This window comes from Pundamilia nyererei, unplaced genomic scaffold (assembly GCF_000239375.1).
Source record: "Pundamilia nyererei isolate P.nyererei 1_Seehausen unplaced genomic scaffold, PunNye1.0 scaffold00011, whole genome shotgun sequence".
NCBI lineage: Eukaryota > Metazoa > Chordata > Actinopteri > Cichliformes > Cichlidae > Pundamilia > Pundamilia nyererei.
In genome coordinates, this window is record NW_005187412.1 from 4,094,503 (window position 1) to 4,116,286 (window position 21,784).

Below are 21,784 nucleotides of genomic sequence, written 5' to 3' on the forward strand. Positions count from 1 at the left end.
TGGACTGCAAAAAAAGGAAAAAAAAAAAAAAAAAAAGAAACCACACACACAGGACAGGACAACCAGAAGAAACAAACACAACGAATGTTGAGATTCAAAGAGACTATTTGAGAAATTGTGGTTTTTGGCAGGAGAGAAATATTGTTTTTGTCTATTTCTTTACTTGGGCATTTCATTGTTTCTGAGGAAGTGACTTGAAACACTACAGAGCCAATATTAGTTTAATGGAAAAAACAAACAAAAGAAAACTGAAAAAAAGTTGTATTCCGTAAATTATGTACAGTTTTTATATTCGTTAACCAATGTATTCTTGCTGCCTTCTAGATAATTTATTTTGCCACACATTACTGCACAGTTGTAAATAACCTATGTACTGTAATATCACTCAGTTAAGTGTAAAGAAAAAAAAACATAAAAGAAATAAAAATTATCTTTTTATGTACAGTTCACTTTTGGGCAGCACTTTCCCCCTTCATATCCATGGGCCAAAACATGTACACGATTCTGTCAGTATTGAAAGACTCCAGTGCACAGTTGTATAATCCCATTTTTTGACTCGATCCGGGGTTAGGTGAGGCGGCTCGCCTGGACCCGAGTCACCGCAACACAAGCAGCTGACAGAGAACACTTCTGCATTCAAATGGGCCTCTCACGGGCCGACAACCATACAGCCCCCTCAGATGTAGCAGAATAGTTGTTGAGGATTTATTTAAAGAATAGACAGAGGATTATTATTCATTGCTTTACTACACAATTATATCTGAAAATTTTCGAACCAAGAAAATGCCTTTTTCAGTGAAAAAAAAAATGTACTCATTGTTGGGCAAAGTCACACAGAAGTATATAAATAAATATATATATATATGGGTGGGATGGAAGAGAGATGTCATTCACAAGCAAAACCATATGAGTGTAGAACTGTTTGAAATTATTATTTCGCTTGTTTTTAATTTAAAGAAAACAATTTGACTTTTTTTTTTTTATGAATCATCGCACAACGTCACCGTCTAAAACCAACAAGACACGGGTCTTTCAGCGCTTCACTACTCGTCCTGTCCTCCCAGTGTCTGACTTCACATTGAACTGACTGAAGAGTTGTAACAGCCACAGAGACATTTTCATTCCTCACAGACTCCTAAACACACTGTCAGTCCCTTATGTCACAGTACTGGTGAGCAGCTTATTTTCATGGTGCTGTTACAACTTTTACTCACTAGGTGGTGCCAGTGTGTCAGAAAGAAAAACACTTATTCATGGCTCAGCAGACCTGAGGCCTTCCACTTAGACGGGTGTTTTTAAAGTAGATTTTAAAGGTGTTAATTTCCATGTTAGGACTCCAGTACAACACCCACTTAAAATCACGGGAATAGGCTCGAATAGGCTCAACAACCAAGTCACGTTGTCCTCCTTTTTTATTTTTTATCCTACAAGGGGCTGGGGCTAGTGTGGTCAGGGATTTTAAATGTTTCGGTTACTTCCTGTTATTATTCAGTTGTGTGGTGTCTTGTGTCAGGCCCGAGGAGACAGGTTACCAGACTCAAATCTTCTCAGAACAAACCAAAAAGTGAACAGACGTCAACAGAAGCAGTGGAAGGGGGAAGAAATAGGTTAATGCTGAATAGACTGACTTTTAAAAACTAAAGGATCCCATTGAACCGTTGATTTGTGATGACTTGTATTGGTTCTCTGTTTTTAGTGGGTTTTAAAAAGCTTTCCCGACCTGCCCCACGCACACGGTCTTGTGTGTGAAAGCTGCTCACGTATCCTGATGGCAATATTCTGATCCTAAACTTTTAAGTTATTTACACACTGTCAGTCAGCATAGCTGTGTATGGTATGTCTAGTCAAGTGCAATGGTTGTTGCTATTACACTGTGCAGACAAGGTGGCTAGATGTATTGTCCTGGGTATTATTTTTTTCTTTTAATTTTGAGACACACACACACCCTGGTTTGGTATATGTTTGGAAACAAAAAGTCTGGAAAAATTGTTTTTTAAAACTCATGTTTTTATTTTACTGTTGGTTTCTTACAGTTTTGGGGACGAGGGTCGCGGGTGTCTTTTGTTCAAGAATCCTTGTGTGTTTTTTAGCAAAAAGTGTATGTAGCTTTGAATGTTGTTGTGTTTTATCTTTGGGGGAGGGAGGGGGAGGGGTTCTGTTCTGTATAAAAACCAGTGGCATGTCAATCACGTTGCTTATTGAGCAGAATGTATACCGCTACAACGCCCTGACCGACACCCTCTCACTATTGTTTACAACACATCGAGAGCGTTTCCGTTTTGAGTGGCACCTTTCTTTCTTTCTTTCTTTCTTTTTTTTTTTCTTTTTTTTTAAAAACAAAACATAAAAACAGTTTCATAGCCCTGCCTTTGTTCGTACTTCTGCCATCGTTCGTATGTTTAACAACCTACAAAGGCTTGAAATGGTGATGGTCGACACAGCCGACAGGTGATCTCCCTCCCCCCTTCCGTTCCCCAGCTGCACAGAGCAATAGACCAAACACACATCCATTCACTTTGATCATCCGGCGTGAATATTCGGCTAAGACACAGAGACACACAGCAGATGCATAGTAGAGCTCTTGGCCGTGGTGATACAGATGCTAGCCTGACACCACCTCAGTCAGCAACATATTACCTCTACTCTACTCACATTCGCTCATAATGTTTGTTTTTAGACTTGTTGTGTTTTCTTACTGGACATAAAAATATACATGATTTAGTTTCATTATGTAGAATCACGATTTCAAGCCTTTTTGTTTTTGTTTTTTTAAATTCTTTGTTCCTTTTTATTTTATTTTTTAGAATGGATTATGACTAATAAAAAGCATGGAGAACTACTCTTTTAAATGGTGGGAAATAACCTATTTATTATCATTTATTTTGTTTTTGTTTTGTTTTGTTTTTTCTGGCACCTGTGGTATGTTTTGAGTTGAAGTTGGTCTCCGCTGTGTAAATTTTCCTCCTTGTAATGCGTGAAAGAGACATACTGTACATAGCTCTGTAAATAAAACCTCCCAGGACGTTTTGCACCCTCCTCTTTGTACTAGTCTGAAAAATTGCGTAGAATGTGGGGTTCTAACAGCAACGGGCCGTGTCGCGCTCGCTGCAGGTGATTATGATGTAACAATGTAACATTTTTTTTCTTTTTCTTTTTTCTTTTTTTTATTTGTACAATGTAGTTTATTTGTGTACATATTGATGGAGCAGCTAAAGGGGGGAGGGTTGGTTCACGATGGGTTTGTTGATGCTATCGTCAGTGCTGTAACAGAAATCCAGTACTTTCACCTCTAGCTGTTGTTGATTTCCTGCAAAAAAGAAAAAAGTGACAAAAAAAATTAAACGTGGAAAAAAAGACACAAAAAATTTAATAAAAAAGCAAAAACAAAAAAGAGAGAAACTGAAAATGAGTATGGACGGGGGGGGAGACTAAAACTGAAAAGTAAAAATTCTAAATTGTTATTTTCTACAGTTGCATGTACAGAGAGCGCGAGAACTGCTGTTGTTCCTCAGAGATTATGTTCGTTAATAAAATTTTGAAATATTACCAGCCGTTCTCTGCATTTTGGTTTTTGTGTTTTCATAGAGCTGCCCAGAGATATTGTAGTTTTGTGTTGTTGTTTTTGTCTTTTTGTTTCATTTTGGACTATTTCAGTTCATGTTTTTCTTTTTTGAAAACAATGAGTGTCAGTTTAGTATTTTTCAGTGTTAGATTGTTCTTTTAATTATTATTTGAATTCATATATTTAATTATTCTGTGGAGGATGTCAGAGGCAGGATTTTGGAAAATCTGTGCGGTTCACTCACAGACTTGGAGACATGCAAAATGTCAAATATGTCCATCAAAGCTTCATCAGGCAGATTGCATCTTTATCAGCCTCATCGTTACTAAATTAACAAATGCTAAAGTCAAATAATATCGATAATATCATTTTTATTATAATGACATTTCCAAGATCACAAAATTTTTAGTTTTTACTTATTAGCTTTTATTTAACTAAAATAGTTTGTCACATCTAGTTTTTAACATTTACATTGAAATATACTGAAATAATATCCTTTCATATTTGAATAGCTCCTGCTAAGTACAGAATAATATTTGCATAATGGCACACTAAAATTATCACAAAGGTTTTTTAAAAATATAAAAAATGGCAGTTTTTAAATTTCCATTAAAAAAAATTTAACAGGAAAGTGTTTAAGGTGTAACAAGCATGTCTGTTTTCTTTAAGGCAGAGCAGTTGCACAAACAACCCAAAAGGCCTGTTTAGAGTCCTGGTTACGCCACTCGTCTTCACTCCAAAGATGTGTTTCTATTGATAGCAGGATGACGTGTTTGGTGTCCAATCTTTGTACCGTTTCACAATCTAAATGTCTGAATTATCTAGTGGTGGATTTCGTGCTTTAGTTAAACTCATAGTCTGGAAGAGTCCACTTTAATATTTCTGTGTAAATCAGATTTTTTACCTTAATTACCAGCCCTCCTTTAACTCATGCCCAGAGGACTTCTGTCTGCTAACAGATTACATAACACTGCCTCACCTATTTATGGATTTCATTGCAGCTGATAAGGTGAGCTGCACAGTCACAAGGCAAAAGAAGCCTGTTTGTCTTATGAGTCACCAGACTAAAGCAATACAGATGTTTCTCCCACATGTTACTCCTGCTGTTCAGATAACAGTAAACAACTGAAGTAACAAAAGAAGAATTTCCCAACTATAGGATCAATGACGTTTGTGTTAATTTATCCCAGAAGTGCAAGGCATTTCTAAATGTGCCTCACACTGCAGGCATCAAAGTGCAGTTTTGTGTTTTATGGGTTCAAAGAAATATTAACATTTCAGATCGTACAAACTTTAAATCAGTTCATTGTGTAACCCAGCATAATCTTATGTTTTTGTGTAAGAACAAATCATTTTCCTTTGATGTCACAAACACTGCTTGTTGTATAAGAGATAAAATATTCTTTATTTAAAAAAATAAATCTTTTTAACAGGGAAAGTGTACATTAATAAGCACTGCTGTAAATGCAGTTGACTTATCCATATGTCAATTTAAATCTCAGAACTGATTTTAAAAACAAAACAATATATATAATATCAATACTATTTAAAAATAAATAAATAAAAACAGGAAAAAAATACATTCAAAAACTACCAGAAAACCTGTACAACAGGGAAACAACATGGCAACAGCAGAATAAAGCCAATGCTGGCAAAACTAATTATCAATCTTTTTAACTGAGGTTTGAAAGTATTACATATATTCTGTTCTACTGTTGCACAGCAAGTTCAGGCTGAAAAAATAAGCCCGCTTCCAATGCAGTCCTGTCTAACTTGTAATAATAATACACTAAGTGGTTGAGGAGCCATATTGTGTAAAATTGTATAAATAGCACAAATATTGATGTGTTTTAACAAGATTTTCAAAGTGGAGTAAAATGTACCTCTGTAAAATTAAACAGTAAATTCCTGAAAATAGCTGTGAGTTAAGCGTTTCGATGAAATTACAGAGGTTTAAATTTGAAAATTAATGTGAGCTTTCCACCAGGGTAGCTGTCTTCATGTCAAGTCCAGCTGTGAGTCACATGGAGACATCAAAAGCATCGACTGTTACTGACAGCTCCCTGGACTCCCGCTATCTGGGGATTACCCTGAAATTAGTCACTCAGTCTCCAAGTAGCAGGTGCGTCATAAAAGTCGATCCCCGGGGCTGTGTGACCCTAAGATCCGCCCCCTGCCTGCCTGCTTCAGCGTCGTGCGGCTGTGCGCTCTCACTGCGTAAAAGTCTTCGGACCGTCTGTTACCACGAGCTGTCGACTTCAAATGGATTATGAAACTAAGGTTTTCCCGCACACCGGCGGCTATGGGCGCTATAACCGAATCGTGGTCGTGTTCAGCTGGTTCCCCAGTTTCGCCGTCACGCTGAATCTGTTCAGCGACGTGTTTTACACACTCATCCCGGACTCGTACCACTGCAAGCCAGACCCGGCGCTGCTGCCCTCCGCGTTCCTCCTAAGCAACTTCTCCACACAAGGGTACCTCAACCTCACCATCCCCTGGGTGAACGGCTCCGGTCGGAGCCACTGTGAACTTTATAAGTACCCCCCCAACTCCTCGGACCTCTCCGAGAACGCGCCCAGAGAGAGGGTGCCCTGCACCACAGGGTGGGAGTACTCTCATGTAGCGGGCCTCCAGAGCAACTTTGTCACTGAGGTAAGACGCACGTTTAGCCCTGGTGTTAATATACAGATCTGTGTGGGAGTTAGGAGGCAGAGATACAACAGGTTGTGGGTTTGGGTTACATTTTCTTACCCGGTGAAGCCGTTTCCTTTCACGTGCTCGTTTCTGGCCTTGTTTCGTTGAGCTGCTCTGTCTGCTTAAAGGCACGCTGTGTCACGAACACGACTGTTGGGCAGCTTTCAGTCAATATTGACTCAAGTTGAGCAGTTAACACTTTCTTGTTGGCTTGAATCTTACTGACTGTCGTTTATCTGCCGTGGCTTCTCGGGAACGAAGATGAGAGGCCAGCCAGCCAGGGAACAAATACCTGCTTCATAGTTCATATAAGAAGTGTATAATGATAATTTGCCTCCAAGAAAGCAGGTTGGCACTCAAATATGCAGTCCTACATGCACTTTTGCTTTTAAGCAGGGTTTAACTGTCTTTTAACCCAGCGCGTGAACTCTGACTTTGACCTCCTAACACCCGAACTTTTTCATGGCATGCATTTTTAGTTTCTCTTTGCTAATTGGGCTGATTGGGACCTAATTAATGTAAAAACAAAGAATTACCAGATTTTTTTGTTTTTTGTTTTAACCCGATTTTTGTTTCTGAGAAAAATGAGATCCACATGAGGACATTGGTTTTAAATTTCGATGGAACAGTGGCAGTATAATGTCCTCATAAGTGGATATCCGGCCCTTGTAGAGCAAAATTTAGTATTTTGGTCTAGACAACCCAAAATGTGATGTCCACACATGTGGATACCAGGTCCTAGGAGGTTAAGCTTTTCTCCTGCTTTTGGAGTCATCCCAAAAGATAAAAAATAAAAATCCCATCATGACCTCACAAACCCCTAAACCATGAACAAGGGGCCTTCTACATGGGAAAACCCAGGGTCCTTGCAAGCCCGAAATAAACATCTGCATTAGTTTCCTACCTTTTCTGTAACTTCTGGGTAATTTCCGACATAAATATTTTTCAACAGTTGGATGATTGAACTTTGATTATAGATGGCACTGTCGCCCCCTTAGAAATGCTGCAAAACAGTTTTAGTCCACCCCACAGTGGGACTGGCCTTCTCAGCACAGAAGGTTATCTGTCAAGGTGTTTTGTTTTTTCCAAGGAGAATTCGTAAGCCTCTGTTAAAGGCGTTGAGCTTAATGTCAAATGTGATCCTAAATCTATCAGAACGACCCACGCATGAGAAACTGGGACTGTTGTGCAGGACTATAAGCTGAACTCACTTCTGCTCATTATTAATTTGACCTCTTTATAAACCTGTTGCTGTGGATCTCCACAGCAGTCCCAGTTTCTTCCTTTACCACCACTGAGTCCTAGCACAATTTAACAGCATGAAACGTGCACTACTTAATTTCAGAAACAGCTGGAGAGAGCACAGCAGCAGCAGGCGGTGCTTTTTACAAATCATGTAATACAAGCTGAGCTCATATGGCTCATAGAGCTCAGCAACACTAATGTGAAGCAGCTTGAAGCTTTGTATGTTGGACGAGTGGTTCTTAACCAGGGTGCCACGAGGTAAGCAGGACACTTTGAGGAAGCTACGTTGTTTCAAGCTGATGACGTGGCATCTTAAAATCCCACAGTGACGCTGCTTTAAATAAAATAATTAAACGTAAGCTTGCAGGTAGGTGGATGACAATGGACGCATTCATTTAGCTTTTGCTACTTCTGCTGAAGCACTGTGAGGCAGGCTGCCAACACCCATGTTTTGGCACGACTCTCAAATGTTTTCATCTGTTGTAAATCATCCAGACTTGTCTGCTGTATGTCCTGCTGTATAACTTCACCAAAGGAACACCAACAAACCTCGTGTTACATAATGATATGATGATAATATACAGGCACAATTTCATTAAAACAAATGCAAAACAACTGAAATGAACACCTGGACCACAGTAATGCGTCCTAAATCAACGAAAAATCATTCGGGTGCACAGAGACTCATTAACGTTGAACAAATGACGTACCAATCAAATACATTATTTCAAAATAGAACTGCATAAACTGATTAATTTACAGATGAGTGAAGGTGCACAAACTTCTTTCCTTTTAGCTGTGTGCGTTAGTCTTTCCAGACCAGCACCAAGTCCCTTTATCCACTGCTTCATAGAATGAGCAAACATACCCTTCCAGTATGGTGCAATTCACCTAGCTCTCCTAGCTCGGAGAGATGCCAAAGCCCTATAACTTGTTTGTTTCTGTGTTAGCGTGAAGCCCACTGGGTAAATTCCCAGCACACGTGGTTTGTGTTTTAGGACACCTCTGACAGAATGTATTACTGTACGATCTTGGTGATTTGGCTTGACCTCTGAGGTGCCTTATCAACAGGCAGGTTGAAAACGGTGTGAGGCTCACGTCAGTCCTGTGTGAGCAAGAGGATGTGATGAGGAAGTAAAGGGAGAGAGGATAATGAAGGTTACCCCGAGGGTGATGGGAAGACACAGCATTTTAGAAAAGTGTTACAAAACTAGGACTGCATTTTTTTTTCTTTTGTCCTGGGAACTATAAATACTTTAATAAAAAATAAGAAAACAACACACTCTAGAGCTTGGTACTCCAAGGAAAAACTCATTTTAATTGCAGATTTCCGTATGTTAAGACCTCTGGGTTGACATGGGAGATTTCAAACTGCGCAGACGTATGGACACGTCATAGATGTTTTAGCTAACTGTGGTTCATGGACAGTTCACTATTAGCATCCTAATGAACAGATTGTTGTTTACAGCTCAATCATTTGTTAAAAAAACACTCATATGCGTGACAGATATGGATCTGGGAAGGAAAAGGGGCCCACAGAGTTCTGTGCTACACCCCTACACAATCACACTACATCTGTTTTGTGCTGTAGTATCTTAAAACAAATATCAAAATGTGGACAGTTGTGGCTGTTAGCAGCTGATGTGGGGGGGTAATACGAGCAGGACACAGTCATTATGGGTAATTGCCCCTGAGCTTGTTCTCAGATTATCATCTGTGTATCGTGCCTTATCATGAGACAAACTACCAGTGATGAGGCCTCTATGACAAACTATGGCAGTGGGGAAATTAGAAGTTCCCCCCCCCCTCCAGTTCCTTCCTGAGACCCTGAACACAACGGCTTCCTCCACTCATGTCGTCATTCGCTAAGACAAAGGACCACTCCAGTAACGGAAAAACTGAGCAGAGTACAACACGGGCGCTGGGTGGAATAACAGTCACTAACCATAGCTGTCCAGCACTCTCCTCTATAAACCAACTTTATCAAGTTTAGAGACAGATGTTCACGTTTGTGGCCACTAATGTTTGAGGAGCTTACCCTGCAGGGTCCAGGCTTCCAAAGGGCCCTTAATTTGTATGCAACTTTTTTGCAATCACACTGATTATTTAGTGCATATTTTGAAATGAGTTTGCGTTTGTTCAAATGACCATGCAGCAAATATGGCACCAGATGATATTCCTATATAAAATAATGCACAGAGAGGAGTTTAGTTTTTACCTTCTGTAGGCAGCTGGAAGTCGGTGAGGAGACCCGACTGATCAAAAGGTTCAAGCAGTTCATGTTTGCTCCAGTAACCTGGATTAAGTAAATCGGATCAGATGTCTAATTCACATCACTGTTCCTTCTTTGTCTTCTCATGTGCCGTCAGTCGTCATTGCTTGAAATAAGTGACGGTAAGTTCAATTGGAAAATAAGTCTGTGTAGGAAATCCTAACGACAAGACCCAGTGGGAATAAAAACATTAGCAAAGAGAGACAATTGTGTCCCGTATACCCTCAAAATGTAATTTTTTATTTTGACTGAAAAACTCCAGGAGAGGGTTGAAACCTTGATAGAAATTATCTGTGTTGTGGATTCCTCCTTTGGGGAAAAAAAATGCTTGTGCCGCTGCAATTACCTTAGTTTCAGCACATATATTGACATAATGGCTTTACTTTTAATAGAAGAGTCCTCTTTTTAACTTGGCAAGATAAAGCTCATCTAAAATTGCTAAAAAGTAAATCGTAAGATCAAGTAAAGCCTAAGCTAGCTATATAGATAGATAGATAGATAGATAGATAGATAGATAGATAGATAACTCGAAGTAATACAAAAAAGGCATTACTTCATCAGCCTCTCGTATCACTGTGGGGGAATTTTGGCCCACTCTTCCTTACAGAGTTACTTTGGCTCATTGAGGTTTGTAGGTGTTCAGTTATGCACAGCTCTCTTACAGTTGACATCTGTACTCTGACTGGATCTTGATTCTTTTCTTTTCTTTTCTTCTTTTTTTTTTTTTTGTCTTGGTCATTCAGTTGTCCTGTTGCGTGACCCAGTTTCCTTCAAGCTGATTGTTTTAGACGAAAGAGACTTTTTTCCGGTAACACTTTCAAACAAACCACGCTTGTTCAGTCTTTTTCTAACTGTACTGTCATGAAATTTAACATTAACATGTTAACTGAGGCCTGTAGAGTCTCAGATGTAGCTCTTGGGCTTTTCTGTTTTGTTTTTTCAGTCTCTCTGAATATTGAATGGTCAGACCTTCTGGTGAATTTGCTGGGACATCCATTCCTGGGAAGATTGTTGCATCATATTAACGCACACTTTGACGCTTCAGACCTGCAACTGCTACAACTCTCACTTACTGATGATCAGTTAATCAAGTGCATTTGATTATCAGCACCTGGTTGCTACGTAGACTCTTCATTTCTATGGAAGGGGTACGGGTGCACTTTATCGCGGGTCTGCATAGAATTACTCATATGAGTCTAAGGCCAGGTGCAATTGGACACCAATGACATTGCATGAAATTTGTAAATCCTTACCAAATGTTTACAAAAAAATTGATCACACCTAAAGATCTTATTGTTAAAGAGCAAGAAACGATGAATTGGAACCATGAATCATGGAACCTGATTAAACTGGTTTACAACAAAACCGTATCACTTACTCAGCTGACAGATTAACAAAAATGAACAGCTGTTAATGATCAAATGTCCCATCACCTTCAGTTGAATGACCCTCCTGGCCTCTGTTTTAAATGTGATTCACTCCACATGATGCTGGTCAAGCGATCCAGTCACACCTGAGCGCATCTTTGTACCACTTCTAAACTGCATTATTTTCAAAATAACAACAAACGCACTGATTAGAAGAACCAATATTTGTTGGCTTGTTGATTTAAGTGAAAAAATACTCAAGATGATCAGATTTCTTAACTACTTGTTAAGTGTGGGTGGGGGTCTGAAGTCTGTCCCAGGAGATGGGACAGAAGGCATCGTAGCCATTTGATGCCACTTACCAGTCTCTCAGCCGTATTTACAATTTTGATCCCCCCCCCAGGAACCTCCTAGGCAAACCCTAAAATGTGATCGGCACATTGGAAAGTGACCTCACGTAGTCAGTCGTTTTCATTTAGCTCCTTTCTGAGCTCTTCTCACTTTCTTCACCGTTTCCTTTGATGCTTTGACTTTACACTGTGCGGCTGGATCAATCTGTAAAATACAGAAAACATGACTGGTGTCTGTAGGAAAGTAGAGGAGATGAGGCCGGAGGGAAAGTAGATGAGAATCTTTCTTACAGGCAGGGACTGGTACTAACCAGGCGTAAAGCTGCTGGCACTTTATTCTAATGTAATAACACTGTCAGCAGGCATCTTAACTCGATTACAAACAACATGATCTACATTCCTGATTCCCCCACAGACGGCTCTCTGTGCGTTTGACTCAACTGCTATTCTCGGCATGTTACATAGTCAGGTTATGATGTATGCAGCATGTTGGGAGCAGCTCTAATTTGTGCCTTTTAAGTCTTTGATAGAATGTTTTATACATAAAGTATAATTGCATTGGTATGACTGAAACCTTTCGTGCTGAGGTTCTGCAGTGTAGGCGTTTAGCTTGATTTCTTACCTTTTTAGTTGGTCACTTGTTTTTCATCCAGTTGCAATTTAAAATGAAGAAATTTGACTTTTTTTTTCTTTTTTTCTTTTTTTTAAATCTCACCATTTTGGAGCTGGATGTGGAGTACCTCTGGAAAACTGGCTTGCAAATGCTCATCAGAACTGGAGCATAAACATGTTGGAAGGACTGCTGCTAGAATTAACTACACATTAAATATCATTACCAAACTTTTCAAAAGGCACCAACACTACAAACAGTAGATGGACCCGGTTAGCCAGAAAATGGCTCGCTGTCAGGACCCATGAGCACCTTTATAATCATGCATAGTACCACGTTGGGCCCCTTTAGCCTTGATCTGTCCTCGACAAGGTGGTGGAAACACTCCTTGAGATTTTAGTCCAAGGTGAAGTGATGGCTGCACATCCATGATGTGAATCTGCTGTTCCACCACATCCCAAAAACCTCCATCAGATTGAGATCTGGTGACTGTGGAGGCCTTTTGAGCACGGTGAACTCGCTGTCATGTACAAGAAACCAGTTTGAGACGATTTGACTTTTGTGGCATGGTGCATTATCGGATGGACGTAAACGACAGTACTCACTTAGGCTGTGCAGTTTAAACCATGATCACTTGATTATAAGAGCTCAAATGTGCCCCACACCATTTCATCACCATCAGCAGTCTGAACTCGTAGGGGCTGGACGGATCCTTGCTTTCATGCTTTTAAAAAAACACTACCATCATATTGCAACAGAAATCAAGACTCATCACAGCCTCAGAACATTTTTATTTTTTATTTTTTTACTATTTTCTGTAAACCATAGACATGATTGTGGGAACAATCCCAGTAGATCAGTCGTTTCTAAAACACTCAGACCAGCCTGTCTGGCAGGAATGACCATGAGATGCTCAGAGTTGCTTAAATTACCTTTCTCAGTCTGATGCTCAGTCTGAACTTGACTATGCAATGGATTGCTGCCATGTCATTGGCTGATTTAGATATTTGTGCTAACAAGCAGTTAAACTTGTGTACCTAAAAGTCTTCGTGTATACCTACAGTGTTGTTCAAGAACTCTGACATTAGAGCACTGAAATATTGAATTATTGTCTCACATTTCCTTTTAAACTCATGACATTCATCAGTGTTTGTGCTGCTTTTTCCTCCCCTGCAGTGGAACCTGGTCTGCAGTGACTACTGGAAAATCCCCGTGCAGCATATCTGTTTCATGACTGGATGGATTCTGGGATACATATTTCTAGGCACCCTGTGTGACTGGTGAGTAATAACCTCAGTTGACATGTAACTCTAAATAAGATATGAAGAACATAAACACCAGAATAAATGTGTTTAAAGCGGTTGCATTAGATCATCATTTTTGTGTGTGTGTTGATTGTTTAGGCTGTGAAGTTTCACTCGTGCATGTTTTACGTCTGTGTCTTCAGGTTGGGTCGTCGGCGAGGTTTCCTCCTGTCCGTCGGTCTGTCCAGTCTGTTGGGTGTAGCTCTGTGTTTGTCCAGGAGTGTGGTGGTGTTTCTGCTGCTGCGTCTGTCTCAAGGTGCCTCACTCGCTGGGCTGTTTGTGTCCTCCTACATCGCCCGTAAGTAATCTGTATCCACATTTTAAAGCTGATGTCTGGCAGTCGAGCTTTCTCACTGATCGGCAGCGGAAGTAGAAAAAGGTTTTATGGACTGGTCACATGTTCACATTTTACTTACACACATAAGAGGCCAGAGGGTAAATAACAAGTGGCGCATGATCGTTACTGTGCATCTGTCATGGCGTGCTGTGTGCCGTGTCATTGAGGGGAAAATCCCTCAGCCTGACATGCTCTCCGGGGTTATGGTTTCAACTTCAAAGCGTGCTCATCAGCTTGCTGTCTCTCTTTTATTTTGTTTTCCTTCTTAAATCATTGAACAAGAGATTGCAATGATACCTGATACTATATCTTTCTATTGAGAAAAATCTGATGTCGTGTAAAAGTTAAATAATGTTCATGTATTTGCCCAGCTAATTATCTGTACACCGTGCTGTGCTGAACTAATCTTATCAGTGGAAAAGATAGAAGCCCTTGTCGTCCCCACAGAAGCAGGTCAATCTTGCCCATCTTATCTTTATTTGTGGAGAGTCCTGAAATCAGACTTGATACCTTCATAGTAAAGTCTGAAATTCATGCATTAAAGGATATACTGCAGCATTGCATTAAACTAAATCTCCTCACCTTCAGTCTACAGCAGTATCTTTGATAGATCACCGTTTGCAGTGCTTCATGTTTGATTCTCCAGACAAATTAGTTAAGATGCGTTCATGCTTCAAACTCTATGCTAAACTTGACAGCATTTTATTGTGAAAGTTGTTTGGAGCATTTGCATCACTGCTCATTTCTATTATCCGTATTCATTAAACTGTGTAATTTGCAAAGAGAGGCTGTAGATAAATATAACCACCAAGTGTATCTAATCAGTTCAGCTTCCATCATGAAGCCTGTGATAACATGAGGAATAATTAAATAACTTTCATGAAATCACATCATCCGTCAGACAAACTTCCACATTTGTCTGGTCATATAATTTTATTAGGAGACTAAAATATACAAGTCGTGCAGAGACATTACGTATTGTGGTCATAATTCCCTTTCTTTTTTCCTCTTTTGGCTCCTCCATTCAGGTCGCCGACAGCAGATCTGCTGCTGCATGTCCTTCACTACATTCATGAATCTCCTCTTGAGGTCTTCCTCTTTTCCTCCTGCCTACATATCTAGTTGATTCTTTTGTTGTTAAATGTTACTGTGTTCACCAGCTAGTTGTGGACTTTCTCCTGCTCACAGGCTGTGGCAGGAGACTGTCATTAATCAGAATGAGCGAAGTTGATTTGTTGACAGTGTAAGGGATAATGCACAGAGACATGTCGATATGTAATAAATACCTGAGCAGTGACCGTGGTCCACTTGGTCCAGTCACTACAGTTCTTTAACATGACTGAGTTCACTGAACTCGGATGGCCTCAGAGTACCTTTGGGATGTGGTGGATCTGCAGTATCTGTGATGTCATCATGTCAGCCTGGACCGAAGTCTCTGAGAAATATTTCCAGCATCTTGTTGAATCTGTCATGAAGCCTTAAAACAGTCCTGAAGGCAAAGGTGGGCGCAACGCTAGTACCAGTCACAGGCTTACCCAGTGACTGGTAGGTGTACAAATATGCTACCATTCAAGACTATTGGGGGGGAGCAGGAATTTTTTTCTGTTATTAGAATTATAGCTTCAGTTGTTTGTAGCAGGCACACTGGAGATGGATATTATATTGGTAACTAAAGAAACCAGGCTGTGACTGACAGCAGGCAGGTGACTGGAGCTGAGCTAAGAGGTGTGAAGGTCGGTCATACTTCAGCTGTCCTCTCTCTGTGGGGCAAACGGCACAAGTGAGCCACCCCACTATGAAAAGTCCTCAGCTTTCAGTCTTCAGCAGGAGATTCAGCAAAACTTCTCTGCTTGGTAGTGATTCGCAGTGAGCGAAGGTGGAGATTGTAGATGCATATGAGAAATGGGAGGGATGTGGGAGGCGTACTCCCACATTCCTGCAAGGTCAGGTCGAAATTCACTCCAGGGTTTGTTTTGGCTTTGTTTTTGTTTGTTTGTTTTTCTTTTCTTGGACTGTCTGATTATGTTGCTGTGTGGGGTTAGGCTGAGAGGGGAAAATGTTTTGTTTTTGTTTGGGGTTTTTTTTTTTTTTTTTTTGTGGGGGGTGCTATAGGCAGGAGGATATAATAGCAGGACAGGACTGAAGGCAGGGCAACCAGGAAGTGAGCTCCTCACTACCCTAACGACCACGTCCACACTGAAAGCCGTTCCACTTCATCCTTCTTTCTTTAAAAAAAAAAAAAGAAAAAATTATAAACTTAATATGTTGAAATTTTATTTTGACAATTCGAGAGCAGATTCTATGTTTTAATGCTGGTTTTCATGTTTTTGCACGAGGGTGGACTTCAGGTCTCCCCTATTGGGAGGTCAGGTCTTTGATGGCAGGAGTCACTTGAGATAAGCCACTTCCTTTTCTGCCTATGAGGGTTTAAAAGCAATCTTAATGGTGGTACAGAAGTTAAACCGATTGAACCCTGGATGAGTGGGTGACTCTATCAAAGATTTAGAAAGTGATAAGTGTAAATAAAAACTAAATAAAGGACAGATGTTGAGGAATTAACTTTTAAATTAGAAAAACAAGACTGATTCTTATTGAAATCACCTAAAATGGGACTTTTAAATTTCCTGGCTGTTCCATTTGGCATTTCCTTTTCTCTTAAACCAAACAGGAGGTGAAGGTAGGCGGGGCTTTCACCCTTACATGCTACATGACCTGTGTTGACATGAAGTTTGAGGATGTGCTACAGTGTGCTTTAGGCACGAGGTGGCTGCCATAGCAACGGGATGAATAGGTTTGCTTTCCTTCAGCTGTGCTCTGATGCTTTCTTTTTTTCTTCTTCTTATCCCCTTAGGGTTGGAGCTTTGCGACCCTCCCCATCGTCTGATGGTTGCTATGGTCAGTGGTTTCTTCGGCGTGCTGGCAGAACTGCTGTTGCCAGGCATTGCGGTTCTGTCCCGTGATTGGCCCGTCCTCCAGGCGGTGGCCACTTTGCCTTTAGTTCTTCTGCTGTCCTATTGGTGGTGAGTCAGCTGGTAGTGTTTTTGGAGGCGCACAGGTAAACACGCTGTTTGTTTTTCCCCAGCGGTTCTCTATGTGCCGTCCTCACGCCATAACATAATGCGATCTTCGTTCCTGTCTCAGGCCTCTTCAAGCAAGCCACACCCGAGTTCACAAGAATCTCCATGTTTGTTTAATTATTATCTGGGATATTTTAGTAGATAACACCCAGTCCTCACTCAAACTGTCTTTACATGAGACCCTATAACAACAAGTGTTATCATTCGCTCAGATGCTCTGAAAAATTGCCAGGTAACAGCTTAAAGGCCTCAGGAGAGGCTGTGTCATTTTTATTTTGCATGGGGAATCTACAAAACTAACATGGTGTGCTCTGGGCTAAAAATTGTTCATGCATTTGTGTCATCGTGGCTAGATGGCTGAAATGCCATATTTACCAGCTTAGATTTGGGGAAAAAAAAAAAAAAACCTGTCAGTACTCCAAGCAATACAAAATGCTGCAGGCAAATTAAAGTATTTTAGACACGGCATCAAAATTGTTTAGATCTTGTTTCTGCTCTTTAATTATTTAAAAAAAAAATTCCTCCCAGAAGAGGGAGACTATTTCACTTCCACCATGTTGTTGTCACAGCAACAGCTTCCAACTACAAATACAATAATTGAATCATCTCAAGTCTTATTGAATTTCTGAGCACATGATGTAGACCGCACACGTCCTTGAAATCTGTCTAATTACACTCCAACCTCAGGTGGAGGGGGGAACTGTATATAAACGTGTCTGTAATTCCCAGCTGTAAACAGTGTTCTGTATTTTAAAGATGGATGGAGCTTTCAGGCTGGAAAGTGAAGCCAATGCAAAAAACTTTAAACATGCATTTTTCTCTAATGCCGAGCAGGGGGCAACTCCTACCTTGTACACTGCTTAGAAGTCAATGGGGAAGAAAAATGACCCCAATGTCTATGTTTTGTCTATAAAGCAGAGTATGCCTACCGTATGATTTCTCATTTTTACCCACTCATAAGATCAAGTTTAAAAAAAAACACTTTAATACAGATTTTCACTTACTTGGCCATAACATGGTGACTAAAGCACTCATGATGTTGCTGTTTGAGATGTCAAAGCCTTTTGACTTGCTATTGATATTTGTGATGGATAATAACAGTTTGTTTTTGTTTTTTTTCTTCAGCTGTGCATCGGTATTTCCAGAGTCTCCTCGCTGGCTGCTGGCCACAGTTCAGATTTCTCAAGCGAAGAGGAGCCTTCAGGATTTCTCTAAAAGAAATTGTGTTTTTCTACAAGACGACCTCTACCCTGGCGAAACCCTGCTGTCAGGTACACACACACACACACCTCTAGGATTTCTCTGTAGGCGTGTACAGTTTTCTCCTGGTTGTTGGAGCACAGGCGCCAAACCTTAAACGTGATGCATTAAGAGAAGAAAAATCTGGACCTCACCAATTTCTAAACGCTGGTATTTCCTTGGTAGAAGCAACACGTATTTCCAAATCAAACTCAGTGGGGTTTAACTTTGTTGGGACATCAGTTTAAATGATTTCCCTGTTTGTGGTTACAGAGATTGATTCAGTGTACGGCGAGGACAGTCAGCCACGATACCACTCTGCTCTGGAGCTGCGTCGGACTCGCGTCATCTGGAAGAACTGCCTCATACTCGGCTTCACCTTGTGAGTTTCCTCTCTTCATGAAATCAGCGGTCCCGAGTCAGGGGCGCTACAATGAAGTCCATAAATATTTGGACAGTTTTGGTTCTGTGCATCACCAGAATTCATTTTAAATGAAACAACTCAGATGGAGTTGAAGTGCAGACGTTCAGCTTTAATTCAGTGGGTTGAACAAAAACGAACAAGAACTGCAGGCGAGTGTTTGATAACTGATCCTGAGTTTTTCTTAACACTGAGAAGTGAGAAAAAACCTTTTTGTGGTGTTTTTGTTCAGCAGTGGGTTTTTTCCTTGGATCGCTCCCATGGTGCCATGTTTTGCCCAGTCTTTCTTATTGTTGAATCATGAACTCTGAACTTCAAATGAGGACTCGAGTTCCTGTTTAAGTGATATCGAGATCCAACTGGCAGTAATCAGACCTGAGTGTGGCTGGTGAAATTGAACTAAGCTTTCTAAACCAAAACAAAGTATGAGCTAGTTCATGATTTAGCAAGGAGGGCATCTACTCTCCACACAGGAAAGGTATGTACAACATGCTTTCAATATCTGCTGCGCTTAAACCACAAAACTGATTACCAAGTGCCACGACAGGTCCAGAGCTAGAAGAACTGAGATATTCCCTAACGGGTAATTTTTAGGATTTGAGGTACCCGCTTTCAACCTGATTATTTTATTTTTTCCTTTGCCATCCAGATTCATTGGAACAGGCATCCAGTACTGCTTCACCAAAAACCTGCACACTTTCTCCAATAAGTTCTACTTCAGCTACTTCCTCCGGGTGGTAACTGGAGCGCTCGCCTGCATCTTCCTGTGTTTGTCCATCAATCACTTTGGCCGACGTGGCATGCTTCTCCTCTCTGCCATCATCACTGGACTGTCTTCACTCCTGCTGCTGGCCCTTACACCATGTATGTAACATCCACACAGGCCCATAAGATCTACTGTAAATTCCCTTCAGAGTTTCCTTGAAAAAGTTTTGGATCACATCCCAGAAAGTTTTTCACTCTCTGGTTTTATTAATGACTCTTTTATTGACGTTTGTGTTTGACAGACCTGCAGGGTGGCCTGGTGCTGGTGCTCTCCGTTGTGGGTTTGTTGTTCTCTCAGGCTCTCGCCATGCTCAGTGCATTCTTCACCTGTGAGGTGATGCCAACTGTAGTTCGGTAAATGTCTCTTTGTTCTTGATTAAACTGAAAATGGGACGTATTGATCCCATTTGCTGCAAAGTCAAAAGGAAGTTTTAAAGTACAAAGAAAAAAAATGGGTTGAAACGAAGTACCGTGCGATCTTTTCACCTTGGTGATTTATTCTCCTTTTCCTGTGCTTCCTCTCTCTCGTCCAGAGGTGGCTGCCTTGGCCTGGTGCTGGCATTGGGTTGTGTTGGCAGGGCCGCCTCCTCCCTGATGGAGCTCCAGAACAATGGTGGCTATTTCCTCCATCATGTTGTCTTCGCTTCCTTCGCTGTCCTCTCCGTCCTCTGCATAATGCTCCTACCTGAAAGCAAACGGAAACCGCTCCCAGATTCCATGAAGGACGGCGAGAACCAGAGGCGACCACCCCTCTTCCTGTCGCAGCCCACCAGAGACAGCCTCCCTCTACTGCACGCGCGTGCCCCTTTGTCGGAGTACAACCCGGATAACTACTCCCTCCTGGTGTCTGCCACCAGGAAGATGTTGACTAAAGATTCTTTGCCTTACAGGATCGGTGTTCCTGCTCATCCCCCTCTGCTGTCAAACAATGAAACACAGGAACCAGAAACTCTGAGAGATGTGTCTTAAATTTAACCCTTCTCCTCCTCTTTACACTCTAGCTTGAGGGGAGGAGCCGAAATGTTACCTCTGACAGGCTATGATAAGCCTTCAGTGCAAGGGTCAGTGACTAGCTCTTCATAACTCATCTGGAGAGCTGGATGCACTTTAGAGCAATGGCTCCAACTTTGTCAGTTTTCATCAATATTTCCATCTGGTCGCTTTACATTTTGTTACTATGCAGTGGCGTCTTCACGCATGGATCCGGTCCACCGCTGTGGGACGATGGCCTCCTTTTGCTGTGTTTTGTCAGCCTTTTCTGAGATGTAGGAATATGTTGGTACATTCCCAGTGCAGCTGGGGTCACACTGCTCATGTCTGTGGTAGGCATTCAAAGCAAACTGGCACACTCCAGTGTTACCAGAGGAGCTCTGTCATGTAAAGCTCTTTGATTGCGTTTCTCAGTAACACAGTTCTTCATTAAGTCGGTCTGCCTGACTCACCAGCAGATAGCAGCGCTGAGTGGGCTACAGAGCACGCAAGACTATACTCGTGAAGCACAGCAGGGGGCGCTGATGATGCACTAAAAATGATCAATTATAGTTTTTTTTGTTTTGTTTTAAGGCTTTTTGTTTCCTGTGCAACTAACAAGATTCATTTGTCCTTTTTCTGATGTTAGGATGTGATCAGTGTGGATAAACACAACCATTTCTTTACCATTACGTTTTTCTGTCTTCATGCTCCTTCTATAAATCACATTTATTACCAACTATTGCATTAAAAACTGTCTTGTTGTTTTCTACTTAAAAACTGGAAATGGCTAAATTTCAAGATGCACTAACCACAGCAGCTGCTGAGCGAAAAGTGCGTCTGTGTCTGGAATGCTTCAGCTAAAACGCAACAACGTTGTGGAACCAGTAGACATATATATTTACATTCTTCTTTTTAAAAAAAATGGTTTGTTTAATGTTCTTTTATGTTTACTAGTGCGGCTGTTTTACGTGTTTAAAGCCTTTAGTTCTAACTGTGAGATGAGATCATGTCTTCAGCCGTCAGTGTCGTTGTGTGATAGTTTACGGTTTGTGAATACATAACTTTACCTTCAGTGAGCAAACAAAGGTGCTTGTGTTGGAACTACAGTTGGTGATGTAAGCTTTTAAAACCTAATGTTTTATTGTTTCTTTGTAAAGTAAAATGTGCAAAAGCTGATTGTTAACTTTTTAAGGAAAATAATCTAAATCTTTTTTTACTTCTCTGTAAAGCAAACTCAAATCGACAAAACTTGTTTTAAAAATGTTCAGTGATGGTGTTTCTCTCTCTGAACACTAGATGGCCCTGTTCACTTTACAAAACAAAGAAATGTACTGCTTGGAGTGAAAATGTTCAGGTGTGTTACTCAGATTATAGTTGTGTGACTTCATTATTCAACTAGGAAAAAAAACCCTGTTTACAGTCCTGCCCATAAAAAGGCACCTTTACTACTGTTTTTGTTTTAAATGAGATAAAATGGATGAATTGAAACTGACTCAGGTTTAAATAAACTTTAATGACATAATTTGTTTGTCCATCTTTTATACCATTTTTAGTTAATATAATTGAGTC

General features: G+C 40.7%; 1 protein-coding gene across 1 annotated transcript; it reads left to right on the plus strand.

Annotated features, from left to right (window-relative positions):
* Positions 1–5,647: 5,647 nt before the first annotated feature.
* Positions 5,648–21,737, plus strand: slc22a31 (solute carrier family 22 member 31). Its single transcript, XM_005724245.1, has 9 exons — positions 5,648–6,214; positions 13,277–13,380; positions 13,548–13,702; positions 16,593–16,761; positions 17,944–18,089; positions 18,331–18,439; positions 19,128–19,342; positions 19,486–19,597; positions 19,777–21,737. The coding sequence occupies exons 1-9, from the start codon at positions 5,825–5,827 to the stop codon at positions 20,210–20,212; spliced, it is 1,836 nt and encodes a 611-aa protein (XP_005724302.1). The 5' UTR covers positions 5,648–5,824; the 3' UTR covers positions 20,213–21,737.
* Positions 21,738–21,784: the final 47 nt, after the last annotated feature.

What these genes read in the sequence shown, in the direction of transcription:
- slc22a31 (XM_005724245.1), top strand. Translation starts at nt 5,825, where the DNA reads ATGGATTATGAAACTAAGGTTTTCCCGCACACCGGCGGCTATGGGCGC. An exon ending in GCTGCTGGCCCTTACACCAT is followed by an intron (nt 19,343 to 19,485) that starts GTATGTAACATC and finishes TGTGTTTGACAG; the next exon opens with ACCTGCAGGGTGGCCTGGTG. An exon ending in GTGATGCCAACTGTAGTTCG is followed by an intron (nt 19,598 to 19,776) that starts GTAAATGTCTCT and finishes TCTCTCGTCCAG; the next exon opens with AGGTGGCTGCCTTGGCCTGG.